The 13,516-nt window shown below is 60.6% G+C and overlaps 1 protein-coding gene across 1 annotated transcript in view; it reads left to right on the top strand.

Annotated features, from left to right (window-relative positions):
• The window catches only part of SULT4A1 (sulfotransferase family 4A member 1), a 33,505-nt gene that overhangs the window by 10,341 nt on the left and 9,648 nt on the right, over nt 1–13,516 (top strand). The window contains exons 2-5 of the mRNA XM_036084079.2: nt 7,775–7,905; nt 8,169–8,249; nt 8,799–8,925; nt 13,033–13,127. Coding sequence (XP_035939972.1) covers nt 7,775–7,905; nt 8,169–8,249; nt 8,799–8,925; nt 13,033–13,127 — 434 coding nt within the window. The remainder of the gene's footprint in view (nt 1–7,774; nt 7,906–8,168; nt 8,250–8,798; nt 8,926–13,032; nt 13,128–13,516) is intronic.

Genomic DNA, 13,516 nt, shown 5'->3' with positions numbered 1-13,516 from the left:
GTGGTGTGTATGCATGTGGTGTGTTGTACGTAAATGTGTGGTGTGTATGCACGTGGTATGTGTGTCATTTGTGTATGTGTGTGTGGTGTGTGGTATGTGTGTGGTACATGTATATGGGTATGGTGTGTGTGAATGTGGTATGCGGTGTGTGTGTCTTGTGTGTGTGTGTGTGTGTGTGAGTGAGCGTCTGGTGTGTGTGTGTGTATGAATGTGTGTGTGTGAGTGTCCGGTGTGTGTGTGTGTATGAATGCGGTGTGTGTGTGAGTGTCCGGTGTGTGTGTGTATATATGAATGTGTGTGTGTGTGGTGTGTATGAGTGTCCGGTGTGTGTGTCTGTGTATGAATGCGGTGTGTGTGTGAGTGTCCAGTGTGTGTGTGTGTATATGAATGTGTGTGTGTGTGTGAGTGCCCGGTGTGTGTGTGTGTATATGAATGTGTGTGTGTGTGTGAGTGCCCGGTGTGTGTGTGTGTATGAATGTGTGTGTGTGAGTGTCCGGTGTGTGTGTGTGTATGAATGCGGTGTGTGTGTGAGTGTCCGGTGTGTGTGTGTATATATGAATGTGTGTGTGTGTGGTGTGTATGAGTGTCCGGTGTGTGTGTCTGTGTATGAATGCGGTGTGTGTGTGAGTGTCCGGTGTGTGTGTGTATATATGAATGTGTGTGTGTGTGGTGTGTATGAGTGTCCGGTGTGTGTGTCTGTGTATGAATGCGGTGTGTGTGTGAGTGCCCGGTGTGTGTGTGTGTATGAATGTGTGTGTGTGAGTGTCCGGTGTGTGTGTGAGTGTGTATGAATGTGTGTGTGTGTGTGTGAGTGTCTGGTGTGTGTGTGTGTATGAATGTGTGTGTGTGAGTGTCCGGTGTGTGTGTGTGAGTGTCTGGTGTGTATGTGTATGAATGTGTGTGTGTATGAGTGTCCGGTGTGTGTGTGTGAGTGTCCGGTGTGTGTGTGAGTGTCTGGTGTGTGTGTGTATGAATGCGGTGTGTGTGGTGTGTGTGAGGAAGCACTCGGTTCTGGAGTCAGAGTTTAGGGTTCTGGGTTCATGGCTGCTGGTGTCTGTGGCCCGGAGCGGTTCATCTCTGAGCTGGTTCTTCATGTGTGCGGTCCGATGATGGTGGCCACCTAGGGGCTCGTGACAGTCGAACGAGGGCTTGGCTGAGTTGCCGTGACCGTGCCTGGGACACCAAGCACCACCTCGCTTCCGCACCCATCTGCAACCGAGGGACTGAGCTGCACCTATCTGGACGCCGCGGCCTCCCAGGTGTCCAGGGGTTCCCATGAGAGCCGAGAGGGCCCAAGTAGAGTTTCCCAGGATGGGGGACAGGTGCTTACCTGGCGGTAGATCGGCCGCGCTCTCTCTCTGTCTTCCGAGGGCGAGCATCCTGGAGGCCGCCTGGCCTGTGTGGGGCCTGCGGGAGCCCCGGGTCCTGGGTGGCCTGGGCCCGCTCTGTGACCGCAGTTTCCGATGCTTAGCTGTCGCTGTCTCCGGACGGGGCCCGGCTGTAACACGTCGCCGTCCGGTGACTCCAGAATGCCTGTGGGCACATTCGATGGAGGGCGCACGTTGAACACATGCTCATCTCTGCTTCCTCTTAAGGCCTCGCTGCGTGACAGTCAAGGAGTAGGAGGGTCTGCAGCCCTCAGAGGAGGAGAGGCAGTGACCTGGGATCTCGGATGCACGCGGATCCCACGGTCAGACGATCAGATGCGGTGGTGGAGCGTTAACCGACCTAGCAGGTGGCAGCGGCAGGGCCACGGGCAGGAGGAGGTGCAGCTGCGGGGCTTCCGCAGTGGGGGGTACCTGCCACCTCCGACAGAGGCCGGAGCACAGACGTTTCTTTGGGGAATTTGATCCGGGGAGGCTGTGGACTCGGGGAGTCAAGCACAGCTCTCGGCTGGGATACGGTGCCATGTCGGAAGTGGGGATCGCCCGAAAGCTAGGTTCCCCTGCTTGGCTCCCGGGGTGCCGGTGGACCCCCAGGGCAGGGAGCACGTGCTCCGCAGTGAGAGCGCCCCAGCGGGGCCGCCGCCGCCAACTCAAGAAGGGCCGCAGTCAGCAAGGCTTGCCCCCCACAGATGGCTGCGTCCAGGGGCTCTTTCTTACCTGTGGAGGGACTCAAGGTCACCAGACCTTAAAGTCTCCAAAACGAGGGACAGAGACCTGCAAAAACAAAAGGCAGGAAAAGGAGCCTGGAGGAATCCAGGGCAACATACGGAACAGGAGAAAACCTAAAACAGGGGAACCTACCGCACTGCTGCCTCTCTAGAGCCGCCTTGGAGAGTGAGGACACGTGTGCCTCCCCGAAGAGACCATTGGCCAGAAAGTAGCCAGGACAGATCAGGACAGAAGTCTGGGGATTAAGAGTAAAGTCACTGAAATTTTGAAAACTCAGTTGTGAGGTTTGGATGGTCAAGCAGAGGAAATATCTCAGGAAGTAGAAAAATTTTTATGAAATGATGGCAGACAGGAGCAAAGAGCTAAGAAAATGGGAAGATCTCAGAGTTCCAGGAAGGGAACAGAGTACGGAGGAGAGAAAATGACAGAAACTGGGATGTCCAGAACTCAAGGGTGCGAGCTAGAGAGCCCCCAAGTGTCTGGCATGACGGAGGGGTGAAGCAGCTCGCCAGAGCATGATGTCGTGAAGCCTCAGGGTCTCCAGAGGCAAGACGGGCCACGTTCAAAGGACCGGGAAGCGGGCACTCAGTTCTCAGCACAGCGTTAGCACCTGGGAGTCGGGACTGTGCGAGCACAGATCTGGGGCAGACGCTCTCCAGCCCAGAATTCCGTATGCAGCCAAACTGCTGGTCACAAGCGAGGTAGACTCAGATGCTTGTGCTGCTCAGTCCCATGCTCAGGAAGCCGCGAGAGGGTGGGCTCTGCCAGCACGTGGGAAAACCCCAACGAGGGGCACCCGGAGAGTGGACACGGTACCTCCAGCCCGAGGAGATCCCGGGAGGACAGTCGCGGAGAGCAGAGGGGGCAGGGGGGAATTCAGCAGAACTGAGAGCATCCCAGAGGGCTTGCTACAGGATCGGGGAGAGAATTGCTGGTCGCTACAAGGAAAATGAAGCAAGCAAAGGCAGTGATTTACTCTAGGAAAATGACAGTCTTGTACAAGAGAGTAAGTGTAATCCCTACACGGAGTACTTTGAGCAAAACACTTGGTTAAACTCCCAAGTAAGCCCAAAACTCCTGCTATGGCTTCACTAGGAGGAGGGAACCTTGTGTGAGCGAACTTGGCCGATCCTTGTCTTCCTCTGTTGAGAATCAGTAGACTGTGGAAACTGTGGATTGTGAACGAACTATTGGAGCACGTTAGAAATTTAAGGGTAAGAGATCACCCGAGGGTTTGCTCTGAGTGGGATTGTGGGTGGGCAAGAGAAATGGATTTTCTGCCACCCGTCTTCTAGCGCTCCGTGAGTTTTTAAACAAGGTAAATGTTAACGGTGCAAATAAAAGAATGCCGCAGGGTTGCAGCCCCGGGGTCCTGGTGGTTTGGGGCCCAGCTCCCATGGGTTCTGACCCTGGAGGGCTGGTTCCTTCTGTCCCCAGAGTGCTGGTGGGAATTTTGATGGGCTCTACCCCCCGTGTTGTGACAGGCGGGCCCTTGATTTCTGGGGAGTTCGCCCAGAATGCCAGTGGCTTCCGAGGCGTCTGGACCCAGAGGCCCAGCGTCAGAAAGCACCGCCGCCGCCCACGGAAGCAGCGATTTGGCTGGAGTCAGCAGAAGTGCTTCTGGAAAGGCTCGCATCCAGTTGACTTGCGCGCAGAGCAGTTGGGGAGCGTGTGGACTGTGTTTCTCCCCAAGAGGCCGCGCTGCCCGCCAGCCCTCCCGGTCTGTGGTTGCAGAGCCCGGCCCTCCTCTGCCTCAGCTTGGATTTGCTGGCGGGCAGGCTGGCTCCTGCTGCAGGCCCCCCGTGCCTGCCTCCCCCGCTGGCCTCAGACTGCAGTGGGATGGTCGGGGCTGCTGAGGTCCCGCTTCACCCCTGCCTGCTCTTGTGCAGCCTGGCGCAGCGGCCGCGGGCGTGCAGGGGCTTCTGGCCTGGATCCAGCCCCGGCAGCACCTCCCCACCACCACTTCCCTGCAGGCTACACGGTGGGCTTCATACGGGGCTGGCTTCTCTGCCCTCGGGTCTGCTGGGCGTGCTCGGAGGCCCCGGGGCTGGGGGGCAGGTGGGGGCCTGCACACTTGGGTCCCCACTGCAGAGGAGCACTCCCCTTCCCAGCTCGCTGACCTCAGGCTAGTAGCCCAAACTCTGAGCCTCCTCCTGACTTGTGCAGGAGCTGCCCGCCCCCCCCCCGCCCCCGTGTCACCTATTGCCCAGGATGTGGCTCTGACAGGAGGGGCCCGACAGCTTGTGTCCCTTGTTGGGATGAGGGTGGCCTGGGTTGGCAGGAGTCTGTGCTGTGTCCTTGGTGTGAGCGGTCCTGTCCTGGCGTTAGGAGCTCCGAGAGATGCTCATTTGTATTGAGCCTCTTTGGCTCGGAGCGGCTCACTTCGTGGCCCTGCCCCCAATAGCCCTGTGAGGAAGGGGGGAGCATTGCCACCTTTTCGGGGGTGGGGGGAGGACTCCCAGGGCCGGCTCTCAGCGCAGGCCCGTTGAATGAATAAAGGAGTAGGTGGGGGGGATACCCCTTGAGTGGCCACCACCAGATCCCAAGTGAGGACTCTGCCCTAATTCCCATGTAGGAGACACACGGCTCCACTGAGTGGGGGTGTCCGCAGCCGGGCAGGGAAGGTCTCCGACAGGAGAGCCACCCTGGGTGTGGACGATGTGGGGATGGTGCTCACGGACGCAAGCGCGCGAGATTAGTCCCGTTTCCCAGGTGGGCGGGGGGGCTTTGCAGCCTCGTTCAGTCGTCAGGCCTGTGTACTTCCTGAGCATCTACTCTGGGTCAGGAGCTGTGTGAGGAGTGTGATGTGAGTGTGGTCAGCAGAGTAACGGCCCCCAAAGATGTCCACGTCCTAATGCGCGAACCTGTGAGTATTTCACCTTTTGTGGTGAGGAGGGTGGAGGTTGCCAGTCAGCTGCCCCTCAGATGGGAGGTTATGCTGGACTCTGGGGGCTGGGTGTGCTCACAGGGGTTCCTGACCACGGAGGAAGGAGGCAGGGTGACACGGTGTGGCTGCAGCTGGAAAAGCAAGAGAAGGACTTTTCCCCTGGAGCCTCCAGAGGGGAGCGGTCGTGCCCACACCCTGATTTGAGCCCAGCGTGGCCTGTGTGGGCCTCTGACCTCCAGAGCTGTGGACAGAAGCCAAGGCAGCCATAAGAACTGATATGTAACTAGGACGCGACCTCCGTCATCTCAAGCCCCCCACTCACGCCCAGTGCGCCAAAGCAGTAGGCCCAGAGGCCCGGGGTGCCGAGCGCTGCAGGAGGGCTGGATGGGACGGGGTGTCTGGGGAAGCTTCTGGGAGTGGCGGCTCAAAGATCAGGTTGGTCAGGCAGGAGGGCAGCCCGTTGAAGGCTTGGGCCACAGGAGTGCTGAGTTCTGGGGGCGATGGAAGACCCGGCCAGAGCCCAGAGTGCCAGAGGGGCCCAGAGCCGCCGGGACACGGCGGGTGGAGGGGTCACCGCAGCCGTGGAGGGGCCAGCTGGGCTCATGCTGACATCTGGAGCACTGCCAGGGCGGTGGCAGTGGACGTGCAGAGGAGAGGCCAGTGGGGACAGGCTGGGGCGCCGCCGGTGCCTGGGGCAGACCTTGTGGACAGCACAGCCTGTGTTTGGTCTTTGGTGACGGTGACTGGTCAGTGTTGTCATCATCCTCTCTAGCTGGGTTTTTCCTGTGATCATTCTGTCCCATCTCGCCAGACAGCTTCTCGCCCCGGAGAGGCCGGGGGCCGCTCGCTGCCCTCGTCCCCCGTGCCCCGTTGGCTGCCCCGGTGCCGTGGGGTGCGTCGCGGGCCTTCCTGGAGCTTATGCCAAAGGCTGGGCAAGGCCGGGCCAGGTTGCTTGGGCAGGAAGTGGACATGGGGACAGGCTGGTAGGGAGGCAGGTGGAGAGCTTCCTTGGGCTCTAAGGAGGCTGGTCTCCCAGCAGAGATACTTAATGAGGCAAGGAGGGGGCTTGTGGAATTGATACGCCACTGTCGATGTAAGATGATGCTAATGGGCAGAGCGTCTGTCCAGGTCACTGCCTGTGGGAGCTGCAGGGCTGGGGGCAGGGAGCACTAAACATAGGTCCTGAAGATGTCACCGGGAGAGGCCTGTTTTGGGAACTCTGCCTGCAGCCTGACTTCGGAGGGCATGGACTCCCCCGTGCAGGTGCCCTGGGCCTTTGGGTGAACGGACCTCACCAGGAGGAGTAGGGTGGAAGCCACACGCTGGCCATGTGACCTGGGGCACAGTTTGGCCTCAGGCTCCTCATCTGTAAATGGGGGTAGTGGTCCCCACCTTTCGGGCTGGTGGGAGGATCCTGTGGCTACTAGGTAAAGTTATTTGTTTGAATAGCCACCACGCTATTTTCTTCAGTGCTTTGCTCCAAAGCTGCCTCCTCCAGGAAGTCTTCTCGAACAAGGTATTCTCTTCTGATTACTCAGCACCCAAGGTTTGCTTGTCCATTCAGAAAGTAGGAATTGAGCACGGCTGCGTGCTGGCTCTCCCATTACAGCAAAGAACCGGGCTCATGTCTTTACAGCGGGAGGTGGGAGCCCCTAAAGGAACGTGCAGGCTGTTCCCGGCCTGTTGGTGCAGTGTGGGGGAGCGGGGAGTGTGCGAGTGTCAGATGTGGCCCGTCAGGGAGTCCTGACACCTGAAGGGCCTGCCAGAGGGAGGAAGGGGCTCCAGGCAGGTGCCGGCAGATGCAGACGGTGGGGATGAGTCTGGCACGCTCCGACTGCAGGGAGGCCAGTAGGAGCTCAGTAGATGGAGAGAGAGGCCGTCAGAGGTGCTGGGGGCGGGGGACACAGAGGGACAGGCCTGCAGGCCGTGGGGAAGACCTTACCCTGAGGAGAGGTGAGGCCGCTGGAGGATCTCTGTGGATGAGCAATGCCATCTAACGTCTGGGTTGGAATGGCCGGTCAGACTGACGGGTTGGGTGAGCTGAGCAGAGAGCTTTGGGGGCTCTCGCAGTGCCGCCCGGGATGGAAGGGCCAGCTCTTGGCTCACCTTGATGGCAGATCCAGAGGTTGCTGAGTGTAGGCCCGAACGGGCATGGGTAGGCTGGTCGTTGGTTGTGGGGGCAGGCCTGGTCCCTGTGAGGCGTTGGGCAGTGTGCGTTCCTGGGTGCAGACAGGTGGGGGGGGAGTGTGGAGCTGGCTTTGGTGGGGGGATGGCATGAGGCCCTCTAGGGAGTGCAAGCAGCCAGGAAGCAGGGGTCTGAGGCAGTGTTTGGGGCAGTCAGTGTTTTTAGGGTGGGAGGATGAGAACGAGCGATAGACCAGTACCCCCGGAGTAGAAGGACCAAAGTCTTGAGGAGGAGGCACCAGCCTGCCGTGTCTGTTTCTTCTGAGAGGTCAGGTGGGGTGGTGATGGGAGCCCTGGGCTCATTGGTGGTGACCTGGAGCTGAAAGCCTGAGCAGAGTGGGGCCCGCACACACGGACCAGAAGAGGCACCAGGAGCCACCTTTCCCCCAGGGGTTACACTCTTGGCTGGGTGTCCTGCCTGTCCCTGGGGTGTCCTGCTCACCAGGGCTCTGCACTTGGTGGCTGGCCAGGTGTGGGACGGGCCTGTGGGTCTTCAGGCCTGATCTTAGGCAGCAGGTGCTACCTGGAGAATGGGGCTGGCCCTCAGGCTTCCTCTGAGAGCCACCCCCCGGGACTTCTCTCCCTCCAGGCACAAGCTTGCTGCAGGAGGTGGTCTACTTGGTGAGCCAGGGGGCCGACCCTGATGAGATCGGCCTGATGAACATTGACGAGCAGCTCCCGGTCTTGGAGTACCCACAGCCGGGCCTGGACATCATCAAGGTGCTTCTCTGGGCCAGTGGTACCTAGCCCCTAGGATTCCCTGGGGACCCGGAGTGACAATTGCTCCTGAGGGGCTCAGGGAGCCCACGGGTGGAGGGAGAGCAGAGAGCTCGCAGTCCCCCTAGACAGTCTTGTCTGGCCTGGAGGGTGGCCGGATCTCGGGTGAGAAATTTCTCGGCAGAGTGCAGGTCCTGACCATCAGGCCCCAAGGCAAATGAGCAGCCATGCGTCCTCTGAACACCTGTCTCTCTGACCCTCCGCAGGAGCTGACGTCTCCCCGCCTCATCAAAAGCCACCTCCCCTACCGCTTCCTGCCCTCCGATCTCCACAATGGCGATTCTAAGGTAACCGCCCTCCCCCCAACCCCCGGGAGATTCCAAAAAGCAGAGCCGGTCCAGCAGCGCTCAGGGCCACGGTCCGGAGTTCTAGAGGCCCGGGTGTGCGGAAACACGGTAGAGGCCATCTCTGAGCTTGCATCCTTAGCATTTTGTCCACGTTTCTAATTTGGGTTTTTCCTTACAGTCGAACTTGGGCTTGACCGGCCTGGGTCCGGTTTCTGCTCCTGTGTCAGGCCGAGGACCCACCGCTGCTTCACGGTCTCTGATCTTTCTCACTCTCTCAGTGTGTTTAGTCGACGAGGCCTCTGATTCTCACGACCAGTGTCAGGCCCGTCCTGTTTCTGTCTTCCACTCATTCTAAAGTCGTGGCGCAGGACAGAAACATAACCAAACGCTCAGGTGTCGTCCCACCAGATGCTGTTACACGGAGGAGAATGCACCTCAGCTGGCGCGGAGGCCGCGCACGTCTGGGGCCGACCTCGGGGCTGGAGATGGGTGGCAGTTTACAGTGGGTCAGAGGGGCGGTGACCGAGCCTCCCCTCCCTCCCGCCGCAGGTCATATACATGGCGCGGAACCCCAAGGACCTGGTGGTGTCCTACTACCAGTTCCACCGCTCCCTGCGGACCATGAGCTACCGAGGCACTTTCCAGGAGTTCTGCCGGAGGTTCATGAACGACAAGCGTAAGTGTCTTAGCCTGCGCGGGCGTTAGGACAGGGCCGGCTCGTTCACCGAACCCCTGCGTGGGCTTGTGCTTCGCCCATGTTGCCCCCGGTTCCTGCGATGAGCACGTGGGTGGGGCCTGCTGTCCTGCTGACAGGCGGAGAAATGGGGCTCAGGGGCAACTGGAAGCTTGGCAGGCGGAGTGGCCGGGGCGTGGCAGGGGCGTGGCAGGGGCGTGGCAGAGCCGCGTCCAACTCAGAAGCCCTTGTCTCTCACCCACATCGTTGGGGTTCTGAGGAGGTCCCCTGTTCAAAGCATTCCTCTTCCTGCCTGGATTCTGAACAGTAAAAAGGCCGGGAGAGTTCTGCTGTTGGTGACAGAGGCCCGAGTGGGGGCTGTGGCCTCGTGAGAGCCCCGTGGCCTTGAGCTGCGCTTGAGGATCGGGCCGGAGACGTGGCCCCCAGCCCCGGGCTGTGTGACGGGTGAGGGGCGAGGCAGGGCTCTGCAGGAGCTCGTTCCCAGGGGAGAAGGCAAAGGGGGGCCCTCCCCAGTCTCCCCTCCCCAGGGCAGGAACAGACTGGGTCACCCCCCCCCCCCGCACAGGGACCTGCCCAAGGTGGCTCCCTGGTCGCCGTCCATGGCTTCTCTGGCACCCTTCCGGGACTGCCAGCGGGAGTTCAATGACAGTTTGCACTGCAAGGCTTGAGATGGGCCACATCAGTACTTGGATTAAATCCAGACCTGGACGATTTATTTCCCAACTCAAGTCTTAGCGCTCAGCCCCACCGTCCACTTGGATGACCTAGTCAGAGGTTCTGCAGTGAGATCGCGTGGCAAGACCAGGGGAGAGCCGGGAATATAGTGCCCCAGATGAACGCTGACCGGCGGGACTGGAGCTGCCTCCCAAGCCTCACGGAAGGCCGGGCCCTTATGGGTGCTGCCCCGGAGCCCCCGAGGCCCTCAGTGCCCGAGCCCCTCTGAATCGGCTTCAGCGGTGCTGGGGGAGGGTCCGGGGGAGGAGGCCCGAGGGAGGAGGCACCTGCCCTCAAAGCCCTGGAGCCTTCGAAAACCCTCTGTCCAGCCTCCCTGTCCCCCCAGGGGACTGCCACCTGGCTCAGGCCCTTTCTGGTCTGCCAGGCATTTGGAGTAAGCCAATGATGTGGTTTTCAAAACCATATTATTAAGTCCCAACATGTTCTCCTGCCTCCAGAGAAGCAGCTACCAGCATGGGGACAGTGCCCCGTAAAGAGCAGGTGTCCACCAAGTTCAAAGTGCCACCTGGTGTTGGTCTTAAATTAGCCTCCTGCTCGGGCTAGAGGAATTAAGTTATCCTGATACAGGTCTCTCCGTGTTTTAAAGGTCACAGCCCAACCCTTGAAGTTCAAGGCCACACGCACTTGCTGTGATCCCACCAAAGCCTCTCCACGTGTGTACTTAGCTCCTCCGCGTTCTCTCTATTCTCCCAGCGTTCGCAGCCCATGCACCACAGCTTGGGCCCTCGGAGGCTCGAGTCCTCTCCTCATCTGAGCTGTAGAACGAGCAGTGGCCGGCACCGTTTACTGATAGAGTGAGCTCGGAGGACGCGCTGACACAAGCCTGCACTTGGGTGTTGTGACCTGTGCACTTGGGGCAGGGGTGCCTGGGGCTGCATGCCCAGGTGACAGGAGTGTGGAAGACTCACCCTGCAGGCAGGGTCGCTCCCAGAGAGGGGGCAGAGTGAGCTGCTCTTCTCCCAGATAATCTGCTTGGATAAGCACACCGACCTCCAGTAGCAGAGGGACCCCGGTGGGCAGAGGCCGGGGGTGCCCTGGTGGAGCTTCCTTCCCAGGGTGACACATCCTGAGTGGGAAGAGCAGTGTCCCCACCAGGAAGGTCTATACCCCTCTCTGCACCAGCTAACCAGAGCTCAGAGACACAGGCCTGTGCTGTCCTTGTGATCATTGACCCTGCGTGAGTGACCACTGTCCCCATGCCTCACTGTCCCCCCCACCTGTGCGCTCGTGTGCAGTGACCACTCTCCTCAGCCCTCACTGTCCCCACGTCACCCTCCTGCTCAGCCCCCACGTCCTCCCCTGGGAGCATTGCTTGCCTGTTCTGCAAGTTTTCTCACAGCCCCTTCGAATGACAAGGATTTTCTTAGCCTCTGTGTTCCTGGCTGTTGGACTCATGCTCTGTCCCAGGGCTCAGGTCACCTGGTCTGCGTGGCGGCTTGGGCACTGACTCGGGAGGTGGGTTCTCCTCTCGGGGCCCCCGTGATTATGCGCCTGTTGGTGAGTCAGTCCTCATTCCCTTCTCTGGACTCTGCGTCGTCTTCTCTCAAGTGGGAAGGCTGGCCTGGCTGTTTTAAGGCCCACCTCGGGTGTATGGAGTGACCGTGATGTGCCGGACTGGCCGTGGAAGGGGTGCCAGGGGGACCCCAGGCCCAGCCGCTAGACCTCTACAGTGAGGAGACTGAGGCCCTCGCCAGCCAGGATTTACCCCGCAGTGGGTCCCAAACAAGGCCTCTTGGCTGAATTTGTGTTCTTTCCGTTCTGTCATTTCTGCCTCTTTCCCCCCACCCCGCCAGACCCCCTGCTTCGTTCCTCGCGGGTCGGGGTCTGGTTGGCCTGAAGGGGGGTGCCTTTCTGCTGTGCTCTGGCCCTTGAGGCCAGCCCTCAGCGACCCCTGATGGACTCCCCATCCCTCAGAACCGCTCTTTGGGCCGTGGGGCCAGGCTGCTGCTGTGCTGCCACCTGCTGGCGAGACTGCAGACCGCCCGGGGTGGCCGCGGCGGGAACTGGGTCTTCCCAGCCTCTGTCAGGCATTTAAGTCTACGAGGTTCTCAGCAACTTGGGGGCGGAGGCTACCTTCTCTGCTCAAGCTGTGGCTCTGGCAGGGGCAGTACCAGTCCCCTGCCACCCCTTGGCCACTCTGGGAGGCGTAGGTTCTGTCGTCACTCCACTGGAGGACCTGCCCGGGTCGCCCAGCCGGTGCAGGACTGGAGAGGCTGCCTCCCCCGGAGGCCGTGTCCTCTACCATTCCGCCATGCTCCCTCTCTGCCCTCTGGCCTTGTCACTGTGCTCTGAGCCACCTTGATGGTTTGCAACCATTGTGTACCCTTCAAGGTTTGTCCCCACGTGGGACGGGGCCCCCTGTGTCCACCATGCCTCCCTCCCCACGTTGATCAGTCCATATCCTTGTCGCCAGTCTCCTTGGTGATTCCTGCCAAGCTGGGAACTCCTTGAGCCCCAGGCCACGAAGTGGGACCCACAGGCTGAGTGTTTGTGAGACAGATGGGCGCCCAGGTGAGCAAGGGTGCAGGGGGTGCGGCCACCGCTCCTGGCCGGCACCTAGTACCCAGCCGGGCAGGGCAGGCGTTCCTTGGCTGAGGCCTTGCTCTGTTTAATGCGGAAGCCTCCTTGGGAGACTCATCTCAGCGTGGGGGGGGGGGGGGGTGAAAATCTGTAGTTTTTATAAAGAACGTTTCGAAGCAGCCTGGCTACACTGACTGGCACATCCCCCACCCGCCCACGGGACCCTCATCCCAACCAGAGCCCCGAGGAGCGTAGGAGGTGCAGGGGCCGTGGCGTGGGCTGTGAGGCTCGTGTGTCGGGACAGAGCGCACTGCCTCTCTCCATCTCTGCTCCATCCTGCTTCCGCCCTTCCTGCTTCTGCCCGTGGCTCTCCTGCCTGGCAGGGCCTTGTGCTCGGGTCTTAGCGCCTCCCGCATGTCATCCTACCCCCGCCAGCACACCGACCGCCCCATTTCTCAGTTCCCCGGGCTTGCGCTCTTCTCAGCGACCGCGGGTTAGGCAGAAACTCATGGGAGCCAGGGAGTGTCCATCCCCCAGGTGAGCAGAGGCCTTTGCCCAAAGGTCAGGTCTTCAAGGTGTCCAGGAGGTACGTAGGGAAGGGGGCTGAGAACTATTGGCAAGAGAGACTTGCACACACAGCCAGGGGATGTGGGACTTCAGAGGGGGCTCATCTGTGGGACCTCCCCCGGAGCCGAGAGCTTGTTCTTCCCTTCCTGAACCACGGCTCCTGGGCAGTGAGAGGGGAGCCTTCCAGAAGGCAGGGAGCCAGGCCACCCCACTTGTGCATGCCTGTTCCCCCGAGGCTGTGACTCACCTGTCCCCTTGTCTCCGCAGTAGGCTACGGCTCCTGGTTCGAGCACGTGCAGGAGTTCTGGGAGCACCGCATGGACTCAAATGTGCTTTTCCTCAAGTATGAAGACATGCACCGGGTGAGTGCTGCAGGGGGGCAGCTGTGGGGGTCAGCACCCCCAGCCTCGCAGCTCCTGATGGAGGAGTGTGGGCGTGGCTGGAGTGCATGGCAGGTCTCTCCGAGACCCCGGCTTCCGGGCGGAAGGACTCCGAAGTTCCAGGTGTGCCCAGAATCCTCCCGGGCCGGTGCTTTGGGAGGCCCTCCTGCCTGGCGGGGCTTGGCCCTGCCCCAGCCTGCCCCAGCCTGTAGGCCTCGGCCCCAAGGGTGCTTTCTGGGTTGGGCCGTGGGCAGTGCTTTAGAAAGCCCTGTGGGTTATTTTTCTGCCTAGCCGTGGGAGCAGAGCAGCGGCCAGACTCTCCCTGCCGCCCCCTAGCACCCTCTCCGCAGGGGACCAGCTCAGAGCAAAGG

This window comes from Halichoerus grypus, chromosome 6, assembly GCF_964656455.1.
Source record: "Halichoerus grypus chromosome 6, mHalGry1.hap1.1, whole genome shotgun sequence".
Classification (NCBI taxonomy): domain Eukaryota; kingdom Metazoa; phylum Chordata; class Mammalia; order Carnivora; family Phocidae; genus Halichoerus; species Halichoerus grypus.
This window is presented reverse-complemented; position numbering and strand designations above follow the sequence as displayed.